General features: G+C 41.0%; 1 protein-coding gene across 1 annotated transcript; it reads left to right on the top strand.

Moving 5' to 3' along the window:
* The first annotated feature begins 2,031 nt into the window (after positions 1-2,031).
* LOC140012663 (uncharacterized) lies at positions 2,032-6,097 on the top strand. Its single transcript, XM_072060944.1, has 7 exons — positions 2,032-2,616; positions 2,767-2,916; positions 3,249-3,347; positions 3,459-3,531; positions 3,658-4,343; positions 4,449-4,466; positions 4,880-6,097. The coding sequence occupies exons 1-7, from the start codon at positions 2,032-2,034 to the stop codon at positions 6,095-6,097; spliced, it is 2,829 nt and encodes a 942-aa protein (XP_071917045.1).
* Positions 6,098-17,139: the final 11,042 nt, after the last annotated feature.

The following is a 17,139-nucleotide window of genomic DNA, read 5'->3' as shown; positions in this document are numbered from 1 at the left end:
TACTTATATATTACTTAAATGATGTTTAAATGATTTTGCCAGTATTTTATTGTGCAATATTTTTAATTGTCCCTCGACTTCTAAGTCGGGAGTGTACTTTATTATACTCAATAATTGACCAAGTGTTATTATAAGTGTCCATGACTGTAAGCCGTGTACGTACTTCATCGTACCAGCTGAATTGGGCCCCAAAATCCTCTATTCAATGGACTATTTGTGCCAGCAAAGGGCTTGATAGGATAGAACGGTAGCTTTGGGTAAGTGTTTTGGTATGGTCGAGTACTACTACGAAACAGCATATTACTAATATGGCCATCGAAGCGAGGGAAGTGGTTACTGTTTGGAGGTTATAAGAGAAGTACGGCGGAGTGTGTAGTGCATTGAAATAACTCTAATACAGGCACTGCATCCTTTTAAAAATGTTTATACAATGAAATGTTTCTTATTTACTTAATTTTGTTATTTGATTAAGTGTTTAATTGATTGTTCCTTGTATGGAAACCTGACTAGGTTTCACTTAACCCATTAGTTTATTTTCCTTATAGGAGTAAAGGACGGGCGTGGAAAGTAGCTAGAAATTTAAGCCCGAGACTTAAATTTGTACGGGGATGAATCCTTTTGTACTTAATGTTATAGATTTGCCGATTTTATTATCTTTAAGGAGTGTACATATTAAATGTTGTAGGCTAAAACAACTTTGCTTAATTTTAGAATGTATTTAAGTATGATGGATGGTTAATGGTTTTAGTTAGTGAAATGTTATCTCTCAAGTTAATGTAAGTAAGTCCTGACGAGAGCCAGACAGGCGGTCCGTGATTCGCCTTAGGGTCCGACAGGGTCGTCACAATATATAATTAATAAATACACCATTTGTCTTATTCATTGTCTCGATATGTATCCATTTTAGTGTATATCTTTAAAACTTAACAAATTTCTTCGAGATTTAGTAGAGAGTAGTGCATTATTTATTACAATTTTAGCTTCTTCAGGAAAAAAATATAATGGCTTTTCCGGAGCCTTTAATTAATTGGCACTACAACATATAGTATTGATATTTGTCTTTCCCACATCCAAGTGAGAAAAATATATTTCATGTTTAAATATGGTATGCATAGTTGCATTGTCAATGAGACAAATTTCATCAATACCATTATTTAATTCCAAGTCTTAGGCACCCATTTCTTCTTCAAGAAGAAATAGCAAAAAAAAGTAAACATTAATAAATTTCTTAAGTTATATAACTCATAAAATAAATTACATAGAAGATGTGAAACTATTAAAATAACAAAAATTTAAACATTCATTGGGTATTTGTCATGTCATCATTTTGCATCTCCAGGATGCTCAAAGAAATCAGCCATGTCAAGATGTGTTAAATTAGCATAGACATCATCATCATAAATATTCTTTTGATGAATAAAATTTGTCTAGACATTTTTATCTTTCTTTTTCATTGATGCCTGATAAAGTTCAACTACATGCTCTGTACGGGAGCAATGGCCATTCATGCCACATCTATGGCATTTATCTTCATAATTTGTCTTATCATTATTTTTCTTGCCAACTGACTTCTACCGGTTATTTTTTTTCTTGCCATGATTATGGTTATGGTAGTAAGACATATATTTACCACAACAATGTCCATGACCACAGCCTCTTCCGCGACACAACCATGTTTAGAATTTGAAAATTGAGTTACATTCACTTCAGAGAATGGACTAACACCTATTGGTTGGGACTCATAATTTTTCAATAATAATTCGTTATTTTGTTTAGCCAGTGAAAAACATGCAATAAATTCAAAATATCTTTTAAATCCTTTCTCTTGATATTGCTGCTACAGGAGCACATTCGAGACATGAAAAAACTGGAAAATATTTTTTCGAACATATCCTTATCAGTCACCTTTTCACCACATAACTTTAACTGAGAGGTAATTGTGAACATGGCTGAATTATATTCACTTACGATTTTGAAATCTTGCAACCATACGTGAACCTATGGCTCAAGCTTCATACTCACTGCGTTCTCATGTTAGATCAGATTAATATATTAGTATGGAATATCCGAGGGGCTTCCCGGAGGGACTCTTTGCGATATCTGAAGAGGTTGTGTCACGAGAATAATGTTAGACTATTAATCCTTATAGAGCCAATGTCTTTGAAGGGTCAGTTGGAGGTGGTTCGGAGGTATTTAAATTTTGACTTTTCGGCTCTTTATATTGATGGTAAAATATGGGTATTCTGGTCATGTCTCGTTCAAATTAGCTGTGTCGAGTACGCTGAGCAAATGATCCACGCTCAAGTTTCCTTTGCCTCTGGAGCATCCTTTTGGTTGTCTGCGGTATATATAAGGTGTACGAGGGTTGGGCGGAGGCCTCTTTGGGAGGCAATGGAAAGTGTTACTTCGTTGGTTTCTCTAAATCAACCCTGGGTAGCAGCAGGCGACTTCAATGTCATAGCTGCAGTAGAGGAGCGTGAAGGGGGGGCTCCCACCAATGTTCAGAACATGGATGAATTTAATGCTTCCATGTTTAATTGCGGCCTATCTGCAATTGATTTTGATGGATCTCGTTTCACATGGACTAATGGGTCGATCTGGCAGCGCTTGGACCGGGCATTGGGGAATAGGTTGTGATCTGAGGCTTATCCGCTATCTAGGGTTTCTCATATGGCTAGAGGGAGATCTAATCATAGCCCTCTTTTGATTCGATATGCAGGCAATAGGGTGGGGTCATCTTGTTTTTTATTTCTTAATATTTGGCAGCGTCACCCCCAGTTTCGGGAGATAGTGTCGGAAGCGTGGAGTAAAGAGGTCTATGGCATGGGGATGGTTAGATTTTACAACAAGCTCAAAATGGTGCGGGACAAATTGAAGCACTGGAACCGTGAGGTGTTTGGCAATGTTTCTTCTAAGGTGGCGAGGCTGAACAGGAGTTGAAACAAAGGGAGTCAGAGTGCGATTTGATTAGGGATGAAGAGTCTAAGATTCGTTTTCATGAGGCCAGGGCGAGATTTAATCAGGCCCTTTCTATGGAGTGTGAGTTTTGGCACTAGAAGACAGGTATTAAATGGTTAGAGGCGGGGGATGCTAATACTACTTTTTTCCACTCTAGGGTCCGCCAACGTCGGAACTCGAATTTCATCTCCCGTATTAGGAAAGAGGAGGGGGGATGGCATGAAGACCCACAAGACATTAAGAGCTCAGTGATATCCTTTTTTTTGGGGTTGTTCTCATCCAACCGTCAGATGCAGGCCCCTTCTGAGCTTCCTTTTGAAGTTCCTAGAGTCACTCAGGCTGATAATGAGCTGATGAAACGGCTTCCTATGATGGAAGAAATCCATGAGGTGGTGTTTGGAATGGACATATAGAGTGCACCAGGTCCGGATGGGTTTGGAGCAGGATTTTTTCAAAGTTGCTGGGATATTATTAAAGATGATTTGATTATGGCTATTCAGGATTTCTTCCAAGGTATGGAGCAACCCAAGAGTTGGTTCCACTCTTTGTTGGTGCTCATCGCAAAAGTGGAGGGTGCATCCCACTAGAGGGAGTTTTGGGCCATTAGCCTTTGTAATGTAAGTTCGAAGATAGTGTCTAAAATTTTGGCGATTAGGATCAACAGGCTCCTTCCGAAGCTTATTTCACCATGGCAAACAGGGTTTGTTCTAGGTCGTGGGATAGTGGATAATGTTCTTTTGGCGCAGGAGTTGGTTTTAGACTTGGATAGGAGGTTGGTTGACCCAAACTTGATCTTGAAGTTGGACATGGAGAAGGCATATGATCGGGTCAACTGGTCGTTCTTACTTTTTATGCTTAGGCAATATGGCTTTGAAGAGGCTGTAGTGGATCTGCTCTTTTGCACGTTCTCTAATTCTTGGTTCTCGGTCCTAATTAATGGAGAGCCAACGGGCTTTGTGAAGTCCTATCAGGGGGTGTGGCAGGAGGACCCCCTTTCTCCCACGCTTTTCCTATTCATGGCAGAATTTCTAGGAAGGGGATTGCAAGGCATATTTGATTCCAAGGACAGTCGACACTTTGTATCTGCAGGGTCGAAAGTGCCATATTTAGCCTTTGCGGATGATATGATTATTTTCACTCGGTGCTCGCAGGATGCGTTGGTGTCCATAAGGGATTTTTTACAGCTCTACCAACATTGCTTTGGCCAAAAGGTGAATACTACTAAGAGTGTTTTTTGCGCGTCGTCTAGGATTACAGACACTCAGCTGACCCTGGTCAGCACGGCACTGGGGTATCAGCGTCAAGGGTTTCCGTTTCGGTATCTAGGGGTGCCACTGATCCGTGATAGGGTTACTTGTGCAGCGTTTGATGGGTTGCTAGGCAGAGTACGTCAAAAGTTATTCCATTGGAGCTCGAAGATGCTATCTATGGAGGGGAAGATTGTCCTTATGCAAAGTGTCCTGTGTTCCCTTCCCATCTATTTACTCCAGGTGCTCCAACCGCCGAAGGTAGTGTTGCTGCACTTAGGCCGAGTGTGTAATGCTTTCCTATGGGACACCTCTACCGAAGCCAAAAGGTCCATTAGGCGGCTTGGGATAAGGTTTGCCGTCCGGTAGAGGAAGGGGGACTGGGGTTTCGCTCATTTGAGGACGTCGCTAAGGCTTTCTCATGTAAGCTCTGGTGGAAGTTGAGGGGACAGGCCTCCATTTGGGCTAAGTTCATGCACGTTAAGTACGTCAGAGGTGGGCATCCTCTTCTAGTTTCACCGGACTGTCCGCCCTCAGTTTGGCACCGTTTGTTGGAGGTGAGGGATCTCTCGGAGAGGAATATCTGGTGGTGTTCTGATGTTTCGCTTACTAGTTTAGTGCCAGGGCCTAAGTCACACAGGTTGGTAGGGGAGTTCTTTCTCTTTGATGGTTAGGATGAACAATGGCTTCGACTGCTTCTTCTGGGGCACTTGGTGTCGAAGATCTTAGACCTGCATATATTCCCCAATACTCGGGATCCAATGATTTGGGCGGCATCACCTTCGGGGAGTTTTACTGTGTCTTCAGCTTGGGAGGTTCTTCGCTCCAAGTACAACCGGTCCGCTATTGATTCATTGGTCTGGAGCTCGGTAGTCCCTCTGAAGATTTCCTTATTTGCTTGGCGTTTGTTGCGAGGATGGCTTCCCTTGGATGATCTCTTTCAAGGTAGGGGGTTGAGGTTAGCGTCAAAGTGCTACTGCTGTGGCCGAGCGCCAGAAACGGGCGACCATCTTTTTGTCTCGGGGCCTTTAGCAAGCAGTGTTTGGCGGCATTTCTCCCATATCTTTGGGCTGATGGTCCAGGGTAGTGGGGTGGTCACGAGGCTCGCCAGCTGGCTTTTGTCTCATTGGTTTGTGTCACAAAATCATATTCGGGTCATTCTTCCTCTATCGATTTTGTGGTTCCTTTGGAAGGGCCTTAGCAAGGCCCGATTTGAGGGGATGAGCATGTTGTCCAATCAGATAATCAACCAGGTGTGCACATTTCTCGACCAATTGGGTAGGGGTAGCCTGCTTAGGGTGGAGTATTTCAAAGAGGATACAGATTATGCTTGGGTGCACTATGGTAAGGTCAACGAAAAATTGGTACAATTTCGCGCCTTTTCTTGGGTCAAATCTCCAGAGCAAGCTATGAAACTCAATACTGATGCAAGTGTCGTAAGCGGGCGTGCTAGTGGTGGAGGAGTGGTGCGTTCGGCTGAGGGTGATTTAGTGTTTGCATTTTATAAAGAGTTTGGAGATCAAAACGTTCTCTCTGCAGAAGCATTGGCATTGTTGGAGGGCCTACGGTCTTGCCAGGACAACAATCTCCGAGGATTCGTAGTAGAAGTGGATTCCAGTACTTTAGTGAGTGTCGTGTCCTCCAAGTTGCCATCTCGTTGGCCACTATGCAACATTATTAGGCATATTCAATTCTTGGCGGCGAATTTAGGAGTGTCTTTGGTTCACACGTTCAGAGAAGCAAATGCGGTTGCAGATGCTTTGGCCTCCTTGAACCTACAATCGGATGTCCGGTTCTCAAGTGATATAGATCTCCCTTCAAAAGTTCAGTCACTTTTGCAGTTAGATAAGTTGTCCACTTCGTATGTGAGATTATGTACGGTTTCAGGTTAGGTCAGGTCACACGGTCTATGTAATTTCTCATTTCTTTGCTAATAAAGATCGTATTTAAAAAAAAAAAAGGTTGTTAGGGAATAGTGCTTCTTATCTTTAGCTTTCCACTTGTACCAATTTCTTATTTAATTTTTATTAATAAAAGCCTCCCCATGTAGGGGATTTTGCAAAAAACAAAAAACAAAAAAAACCATAGATGGAGCCAATCATATCTGACTTTTGGAAGAACGATCAATTTCAGATGTTCGAACCTTTCTTTTAAATTATTCCAAAAAATCAAGCGAATTCTTGATCGTCAAATATTCCATTTTTAATCCTTCATGAAATGTCATAACTTTTGCATGATATTGGTTTGTTGCATCATTATCTTTGACAATGATTTTTTCAAGACTCATGGATCCAAGATGAATCTCCACATCCATTGCTCATGATAAGTAATTTCTTCCAGAAATATCAAGAGCAACGAACTCTTGCTTTGTAAGGCTAGCCATAATAAAAATGAAATGAGTTAAAGATGAGAAATATTACCTTAAAATTCACTAGAGGCATTGCCCAAAAAAGTGCCTATTAGTTGATTTGGCACTGGGAGAATTTTGAAAAAGTCTCGTGCTGATAACGTGTTATAAAACTAATGTTAATGTAATATAGAATTTAAGTTATTTATGTAGTGGGTAATATGCTAAGAAAATAGGAAAATTTAAGAATTTAGGGGAAGAGAAATGTAAGAAATCAACCATTCTTTCGTTCACTCAAATAGAATCTCAGTTTTCTATCACTTTGATACAAAGGAAGTAACTCTTATCTATGAGGGAAAGTCAAGTAGCTAACTTCTTCAAGATGGTGATACAATTTTCTCGTAAGACGTGATAGCTTTATCTATAGTTGTTCATCTTTATCAAAAATCATAATAATTTTATTGAAAGTCGTGCCATCTCTATCATCTCAAAAGTCGTGATAGCTTTATCACCTTGAATAACGTGAAAGACTTGTCACCATCTAGGGATAAGATAAATGTGATAGACATATACAATATTTAATTATTTCATAACAAAGGGGGAATGCAGAAGACACTGGAAACCACTCGAGTCCTGTTTGATGAGGATGTAGGGTGGAGAAGAAATTGTTTATTAAATATAAAGCTTTTCTTGTATTTTGTTTTTACCCTCTATGTTTTAAACAATCATAAATATACTCCCAAACTTGTTTTATAATTTCTCTATACAATTCTAATTTTTGTATTTCTTTTACATATAAATCTCAATTTTGTTGAAGAATTGCCTTGTTAAAAAGTTTTAGGCTCATTAATGTGCATTTGAACTTTAAGTTCAAGAATTGATCGATGGTTTGTTAAAAAAAAAAAAAAAAACCCTAGCCGTCGTGTGTCCAGAGCTTGCATCCTTGGCTGATCCCGACGGTTTTTCGATGGCAGCAGTGGGCGCCCAACCTCCCGGCGGGAGAGGGCAGCCGCCTGGCTCTCCTGGCTTCCGGGCGAAGTCTTTCTCTGACTTGTTCTCATCTCCTTCCCAGCCTGGCTTGCACGTTGAAGCAGCGGTCTCTACTCACCGTGGGGAACCAGCGATTTCCTTTCCACGCGATGCCATTGAAGCTGCTGCCCAGCCGTTCCAGTTTGCTCTAGTGGGAAAGTTTTCTCGCACCAGACCTGCGATGGCAGATATCAGAAAATTCTTTTTGACACTTGACTTGAAAGGTTCTTATTCCATTGGCCTGCTGGATGGTCGGCATGTTTTGATTAGACTCCATAATGAGGCAGATTTTTTGCCCGTTTGGACGAGGAATGTTTGGTATATCCACGGCAGTGCGATGCGTGTGTTCAAATGGTCTACTTCCTTCCATGTAGACAGGAATCCTCATTGGTTCCAGTCTGGTTTAACCTCCCTAAACTTCCAGTCCACTTATTCGATAAGATGTGTTTGTTTCAGATTGTGTCTTGCCTGGGGCGCCCTCTCTTCATCGACGGCGCGACCGCTGCTCTTTCTAGACCGAGTGTTGCTAGGGTGTGCGTTGAAGTAGATTTACTGAAGATACTGCCTTCTCATGTCTGGATTCAATTAGGTGAAGATCATGGGTTTTGGCAGTCGCTCAACCCAGAATCGGTGCCGAAATATTGTAACCACTGCTTTCGTCAAGGCAATAGCCAGTCCGAATGCCATGTAAAAAACCCAGAACTGCGGCCAGCTCGTGGGGAGAAGAAAGTGCTGGATGAGGGGATGGGGCAATCGCCTTGCGCAGGTGAGTTGCGAGTGGAGCTTTGCGGGACTGGACCAGAGAAAATTTCTGTTCAAGCGGGGGTTGCTCCAGGCCCCTTGGAACCAGCGGGGAAGGAGGAACCGACTGGGCAGCCTGCTGTGGCGAGCTCTGGGGAGGCCGCACTGGCTGACGGAAGTGAGGATCAGCGACGGGAGATGGGGGAGAAGTTGCAGCAGGAGCTGGACAGCATGGGGGTGGCTGCCGACCTGGTGGAGAACGCGATTGTGGCAGCAGCTGATACGATCATTATTGATCTTGCTTCGCGGGTGGTTGAGGAGGAGAATGGGGGTTCTACAGGGGCAATCACGCTGCCTGGAAGTAGTATTCCAGCTGAGCTTGCTGAGGAGGAGGTAGTTGATGTGCCGCCGCGTGATGCTACTGGCATTGTCGTGAGTGCGGGCTACCTTTCGCCAAGGGGGCTAGTTGAGCAGCACGGTGGGGGGGGGGTGGAGCCGCGGGATGTGTCTCTGAACCTACACCTTGACCAAGTCTCATCCCTAGATCCCAGGTTTCAAAAGGCTAAGGGGTGGGGTGTCCGAGCCTCGATCCCGTCAGATAGAGAACTCAGGTCGGTATCCAAAAAATCTCAAAATACCTTTCATGTCTTATCTCATGATTAGTGCATGTTTTTGGAATATTCGGGGGATATCTAAGCCTCCAAATTTTAGACGACTAAAAAAATTGATTCACATGCATAAGCTATCGGTGGTGGGGATCTGTGAACCCAAATTATCTAAGGATGAAGTTGACTCTATTCGCTTGTGATTAAACTTTGACTTTGTTGTGTGTAACTCGTCTGGGGATCTGTGGGTTTTCTTTAGAACACCTTTTGCTAGTCAGGTGGTTAGGGAGTCGGATCAGCATCTCTCTATTCGTTGGGTGCACCCTCAGTTCCCTACCCCCATTATAGTCTCTTTTGTTCATGCGAAGTGCCTGGTGCCTGACCGGCAGCGGCTCTGGGAGGGCTTATTGCAGGATAGGCCAGCGCAAGGGCCATGGTACGTGGTTGGGGGTTTTAATCTTATTCTCTCGGCCAACGAAAAGAAAGGGGGGAGACTATTTAGGCCAGCAGAGGGTGTAGAACTTTCTCGGTTTATGAGTAATGGGGGGGTGTTTGATGCTGGTTTCTCTGGCAATAGTTTCACTTGGTGTAATAATAGACTCGGGCGTGCTCGCATTTGGAAGCGTTTGGATAGACTATTAATCAATGAGGAGTGTCTAAACTTTTCCTTGTCTATCTCTGTGTCCCACTTGGTACGGGCTCCTTCGGATCACGCCCCTCTGTTGCTCTCTTTCGCTCCTAAGCTCGCCCTCGGTGTCGTTATTTCCGTTTTTTGAACGTTTGGCTTTCCAATGAGGGGTTTTTGGATGTGGTCAAGGATGCATGGCAGACTGAGGTCTCCGGCTCTCCTTTCTGTGTGGTCTGGGGGAAATTGAAGAATGTATCCCGTGCTCTTCACTTATGGAACAGGCATGTATTTGGTGATATCTTTGAAAATATTAAAAAGGGAGAGGCGGTGGTGGCGGCAGCGGAGCTTAGGGTACAGTCCGACCTGTCCGATGAGGCCCATATGGAGCTTCAGCGGGCCCAGGCTTCTCTGCATAGGCTGCTTGCTGTGGAAGAGCAGTTCTGGAGCCAGAAAGCTAGGGTTAAGTGGATGAAACATGGGGATCTGAATTCAAGATATTTTCATTCGGTGGTCAAACAACGTCGTTTTCGGGCAACAATTCATGGGGTGATGGACTCAAGGGGGGAATGGGTAATGGATCCTGACGGGATAGGGCAGGAAGCTATCAATCATTTTCGTCGCCTATTTTCAGCCGACCCAGTATCTGATTTCCAACTTCTTTATGTGATCCCTGACTTGAGCGCTGAGATTGATAATGTAGGCTTGGAGGCGGCCCCCTCGTTGGAAGAGGTCAAGAGGGTGATTTTTGAAATGGATGGTGATAGTGCCGCGGGGCCTGACGGGTTCTCGGGGAAATTCTTTACAACTGCATGGGAGGTGGTGGCTCACGATGTGTACAGGGCGGTCTTGAGTTTCTTTTGTGGTGCGGAACTCCCGCGTTTCATTACGGCAACGTCCATTGTCCTTCTCCCTAAGGTCATGAACCCGAAGGATTTCACTCAATTTCGTCATATCAGTGTCTGTAATTTCTTGAACAAAGTTATATCTCGTATCTTAGTGGGACGATTAGCAGGTATTCTTCCTCGGATTATTTCCCCCCGACAAAGTGGCTTTGTTAAGGGTAGGTATATCTCGGATAATTATTTGTTGGCACAGGAATTGATGTCTGATATGGGTAGGAGGTGCAGGGAGGGGAATTTGGCTCTTAAGTTGGATATGGCAAAAGCGTATGATAGGGTCTCTTGGCAATTCCTTATCACTGTCTTGCGCCGATTTGGCTTTGGGGAGAGGTTTATTGACATGGTTTGGAGGTTGATTTCCAATGTCTGGTTCTCGGTGCTGGTAAATGGGGTGCCCTATGGCTTCTTCAAATCTTCTAGAGGGCTCCGAAAGGGGGACCCCTTATCCCCGGCACTTTTCATTATTGGCTCGGAGGTGCTATCCCGAGCTTTAAATTCACTGGTTTATCAGTCGGGGTTTGTGGGCTACAAGGTACCGCGGCATTGCCCGTCTGTAACTCATTTGGCATTTGCAGACGACGTTATAATTTTTGCAAATGGTGGGGCGGCATCTTTGAAGAGAATCATGCAGATCTTGGCATGGTACCAGAATGACTCGGGCCAATTGGTTAACGTGCAAAAGAGTGGCTATCTAGTTCATCCTCGGACGTCGGTGGTGCGCAAGCGAGTAATTGAGAGGGTAACAAAGTTTCGGAAACAGGATTTTCCGATTCGCTATCTGGGTGGGCCGTTGTTTGTTGGTAGAGCCAAGGAGGTTTATTTCTCGTACTTGTGCCAGAAGATCCTGGAGAAGGTACTGTCTTGGAAATCACGCCTGCTGTCGTTTGGGGGGAAAATTGTTTTGATCAAACATGTCCTGTCTAGCATCCCGACTCATTTGTTGGGAATGAGTGTCATGCCAAGAGGTATCTTCCGGATAATTGAGAGCGTATGTGCGGACTTCCTGTGGGGTGCCGGGGACGACAAAAAGAAATATCACTGGATCCGATGGAGGGAGTTGTGTTTCCCCACCGAGGAAGGAGGGGCGGGCTTTCGCTCGCTTAGTAACACATATAAGGCTTTCTCTTGCAAATTATGGTGGAATTTTCGATGCGGTCTGTCTTTGTGGGCGACATTTCTCGTGTCCAAATATTGCAAGGGGCGTCATCCCTGCTGTGAGAACCTCGAAAATATGCCTACAGATATATATAAATACATAATATAAAATATATGTATTGCACCTGCATTCTTATACTGTTAATAAACTCCATATTTCTCTTTATGTGATTCTAATTAAGTACGTAAAAATAGTTTTATGTTACAAACAGTTTAAGTGTGCAAAATATTAAAAATTATTTGATTCCTGCCATTATAAATGAACACTTCTTGGGGTAAATTATTTTAATGCCTTGAGGTTAATTCTTTGAGATCCGATAACCAAGTCTAAGAGTTAATAATATTAAGTGTTAGCGGAAATCCTTTACAATTACATTTAGAACATTAAAATTTTGATAATTGAACTTTTGCAAGAATAAAATACTAGAAGGCTAATAAATGTTATTTGAAGTAAAAATGTTGGAATCAGCTTATGAATGGGAACCCTGAAAAATGTATATATATAAACCAGTGCATATTTCATTTGCATTCCTTTTATTCCTTAGTAACTACTAGCATTACTGTCCCTTGTTTCCAAATAAGTTCGTAAAAACACATTCCATGTGACAAACAATATAATTTTCCTAAGTTATGAATTCCCTTGATTTTGCTAGACTAAATTAATACATCCGGAGTTAGAATAATTTATCGCCTTAAAACAATATGCTAAAATACTTAGTTTTCTTTATGTTGAAATTTATGCTACCTGAGTAGATTAATTATATAAAATTTCTTGAATCCCAATAATTAATCCTAATTAGTGAATAACGTTAAATACTAGTAAGAATTTTCACGTTAAGACCAAAACCAATAGATTTTATATGCAAAATAAAAGAATTGTGCTAAACTACTAAACTTCTTAGTTTTGTTACTTTAACTTCATATTTCTATGGTAAACTATTTCATTGATCTAATAATTAATTTCTTTGAATTCTAGTATTGTAATTAATTGTTTTGCAATAAAAGTATAAAGATAATTTCTACGTAATAAATAATATAATTGTGCCAATACTGAATTATTCGGTTTGCCATACTAAATTAATATTTCTTGAGTTGGATTAATTCTATTACTTTAAAATAAATTCTTTGATTTCCGATAACTAGTTTTAATCGTTAATAATGTTAAATGTTAATAGGAATTTCCGCGATAAGATGAAAACCAATGAATTTTAGATAAATATGATACTAATATACTAAACATACTTAAGGCGTGAAAATTTCGATAATTATAGTCTTATCCCTCTTTGTTTTCACAATAAGTGCGTGAAAATAACTTTTCATGTGCAAACTGACACACTTGTATTAAATTATTATTTCACTTGACTTTATTATACTAAATCGATAAATTTCGAGTTAACTAACTCTATTTCTTGGGAATAAATAATTGGAAATTTTGATAACTAATTTAATCGCTAAATAATGTTAGGAATTACTAGGAACCTTAATATTAAATTGTAATCGACAAATTTTTGATAAAAATGGTTTAAATATACCAGTGTATAATTAAGCCTTCAAATCACAATTGGGGTAAATTGTTGGTATTAAGTCAGAATTGAGAGTTAAGTAGAGGTTAGGGGGGCAAAGTGAATAGATCATAATGCTCTTCACAATCCCACAAAACCTCCACTACACCACAACCATCACCATGCACGGCCAAACACTCCCCTTGCAGCCTTTCCATTACCGCCCCAATTGACCAATCACAATCTCACCAATTCTATACGTAAACCAACTTCCACACTCAACCATCTCCTAAACCACGGCACCCTCTTCATTTCCTTTCCACTTCACATCTCAAACCACAACTGCATTTCACTCTGCCTTGCCATTGTCGACAAAGGAAGAGAGTGAGGGAGAGTCGCACTTCACAATTGAGGGAAGAAGCCGCGAGCTGCAACCATTTCTGGTTCTGTCCGCAAGCATCGAAGAGGGAGGAGAGGAGGAGGAACCGTGAGCAGACTTGCCTCTGCCTTCTCCAAGCTCAGCCAGTGTTATCCAGCTTCCACCATCACCAGCTGCACCCACTGCAACCCAACTAGAACCAGCCCGCCGTGCGTGAGGAGAAGAGCCGAGTGAGAGGGATTGACTTCAGCTTTCTGTCGAGTGAGTGAGCTTCTGTGAGGTAAAATTCTGGATTACTTTAGGACTAATCAGGGGTAGTATGAGCTATCTTGAAGCATGCATGTACTGTGGTACCATCGGATGATGGATTTAAGCTATTAGGAAAATTTCTGTTTTGGTTATATGTCTCTGCCGAGTAGCTGTATTAGCAATGCAGCTTCAATCTTATTTCCCTGGGGTAATCTGAGCTCACCTATGCGATTATTTAACTCTGGACATGAGGTTTAAGACCATGCATGTCAATCAAGTGTTCGGATGTTGTATTAAGAAGCTTAGGAAAATTTTGTTTTAAGGGATATGATTCTGCCGAGAATAATCTGGAAATGATTTGCTTAATTCGCATAATTTTGACAAGCTGTGATTTTAATCCTAACTATCCCTATTGATAACCTGAGCTCTCGGCTGTGTTACCTAACTTAAGACAAGAGAACTATGGCCTTGCACATAGAGTGATTCGATCAAATGTTGGAACCAGAGGTGTGAGAAAATCTGCTTGAGGAGTTGAATTACCGTGAGCTGGAAATTTTGAACTGCAATCTAATGTGATTAAATGTGACAATCTGAGTTGATATCTATACTTATCTAGCAAACAACTTGATGATTGAGGCTGGCATGAGGATGATTAACACGGCAAACCAAGAAAATAAAATGAGAACAGGATCTGTTTCATGCAGGTTATTCCGGGGCTAGCTGGAAACTTTGTTCTCGAAAAAAAAATTGAACGTCATTGGTGTTGATCAAGCCTAATTCTTTAACTAAAGAAGTTAATTACCCAGCTAGGTGTTGGCCTGCTGAATTGAGTAACTAAATACCCTGTTCTGGCCAAGGAAAAGGTTTGAGTTAAGAACATACCATTGCTGGAAATCTCCTTGTGAGCTGCCGAGAGCTTGATTGGGTTAATGCATCTTGATTTGGTTTAATTGCCTATAATCGTAACCAGCTAGCTTATAGCAAGGAAATCTTAGCTTTGCATATAGCGAAATAGTTGGGTCAGAACTGAAAATAAAAATAAGATGCAACTGGATTTTGTGCAGCTCATGCCGAGGCTAGATGGAGATTTTCTTGGAAATTCGGTGACTTGTGTTGTTATCCCACCTGAACTTTTGTTATTTTTATTTTTGGAACTGGAAATGTTACTCAGCTAATTAAGTATCCGTATGCCGGATTTGAGTATCTAAATCCCTGAATAAGCCAAGGGAGAAATTTTATACAAGACAAATGGTTGCTGGAAAATTTAGCTAACCAAACGTTTGAGCAGAAAATATTGAATTGTTTCCGGATTTCACTAGTTGATGTTCGAATATTTCCCTTGGCATAAAATGGTTTCGAAACACAGAAAAAGGGTGCATTTTAAGACATACATGTTGTTTAGCAATGAAATACTTGATATCACGAATGACTTAACCAAAAACGTGGGTATACGAATGCTGGAAATTTTCCCTGTAGTTGTCAAAGTTTGAGTAAGAATTTCCAGCTTGATTGTGAAATTATTCTTTGAATTCATAATGGTTGAAATTGACTGGAAAATGTGGTGCTTAAATTCTATTAGAGTCGTATGGATGGTTAGACAAAAAGCCTTGTGGTTTTAAAAAGAGAAAAAGGAGCTTTTCCCCATGTGAGCAAGAGCTTCCAGATTTTCGGGACTTACTGACCAGTCTAGGCAAAATGCATATATCTTGGTGTAGGAAAGTCCGATTGAGGTGCCGTCAGTGGCAAATGAAAATAGACTCATGGACCTTTGCTCTATAGAAATTTTATATTTTTTTTCCGCCATGTATACTGAAGTTCGTGACTCCTCAAAGTGGACTGTCTGGTGTGAATGCCTTGTTTCTTTGTGAAACTAAAGTTGGATTTGGATTGACATTTTAGCTTACTTGTGGTTTAAATTCTTGATTAAATTGTGGTTGGGAGTGATTGATGTTGTCAAGGGCTAATGATTGATGAAGCCCTTGGCCATTTGAATGATTTTATAAAGTATTACTGGATGATGGAAGTTAATTGCTGGAATGTCTTGGGGCTTTACCTTTATTTTTATTTGCTTATGATGGGTTTGCTGAAACCAAGTGCTAATGATTGATGAAGCCTTGGTTGATCATTTTATTTTATTCAGTAATGCAATTGTTGAAAGCTAGGGCTAATGATTGACGAAACTCTAGTAATTTGCTATGTGATTTTTGCCATATCTTGATCCATATTATGATTTCGAATCGAAATCGGAGCTGTGGAAGTTGTATCGACCTTGCGAACTCGAGTAGCTGCGATCAAAATTAATCAAAAATATTTTCCAGCTAGTATTATATTATAAAACTCCATATCTAGTGTTTTGCCTAAAACTTTCCAACTCGATAATTTCCTTTAGCTCAATCTAACCTTGATAGCTATAGTAAATAAGTTCTATAGCTTTTGAAAACTCTAAGTCTTATTTTAATTCCTTTTCTTTCCTTAAGCTTTGCACTTGGATAGTTAACTATAGGAAAAGTTCCAAAATACGAGCTTTACTAATGTTAGTGAAAAGCTTGGGAGACTTGCTCGGCAAGAAACCCTATTTTAGGAAAAATAGTTTTTAAGGATAATTTTTGCAAAAGCCGTAACTTTAGAGAAATGTTCAAAGTAACCTTCTAACTTCGATATTGAGAAGTTTGTCGACTCGTTTCCAGTAAGTAATACTAGTTACCCTCTTCTAAGGATAAAAATAAAGAACATTTCTACTACCTTTGTCAAACTTCAATCTAAATAGATTTTTGAAATCTCTTGAGAAAGTAAACTAGTATTATATTAAATAAACTCTTATACGAATAAGTTTAAAAACTGAATAGAAACTTATAGTTCAAAATTTGGTTTTTAGGATATCGCGAGGACGCGGAACTCGATTCCCAACCTGATATCTGAACTCCACTCTTGGTGAGTGTCCCTGCCTGTTCTATGCTTACATGCTTAAGGTACCTTCTTGACTTGATATGTGATAATTTGAAAAATTGGTTTCTGATCCATCGAAGTGAGCTGTGTGTACTTTATCGCACTAGCCGTTCGAGTGGTGACTTGTGCAAAACATTTTCTCCTGAATCCATAAATGTAGTTGCGTCGTTGGGTGAATCCCTCGACTTCTGTATCCAACTACCATAAATCTAAATGTAGTTGCGTCGTTAGGTGAATCCCTCGACTTCTGTATCCAACTACCATAAATCTAATTGTAGTTGCGTCGTTGGGTGAATCCCTCGACTTCTGTATCCAACTACCATGACGAGTATATCTCGAGTATACTACGTCCTTAGTCGGCGAGCGGGCCCGGGACCGGGGTATGAATGGTGACGGGTTAGGATTAAAATAAGTGGATCTACATGGACTATAAGTAGTGAGAGTTGACGGAGAG

Source organism: Coffea arabica, chromosome 8e, assembly GCF_036785885.1.
Source record: "Coffea arabica cultivar ET-39 chromosome 8e, Coffea Arabica ET-39 HiFi, whole genome shotgun sequence".
NCBI classification, from domain to species: Eukaryota; Viridiplantae; Streptophyta; class Magnoliopsida; order Gentianales; family Rubiaceae; genus Coffea; species Coffea arabica.
The sequence above is the reverse complement of the archived record's forward strand: the minus strand, read 5'-3'. Positions and strand labels throughout refer to the sequence as shown.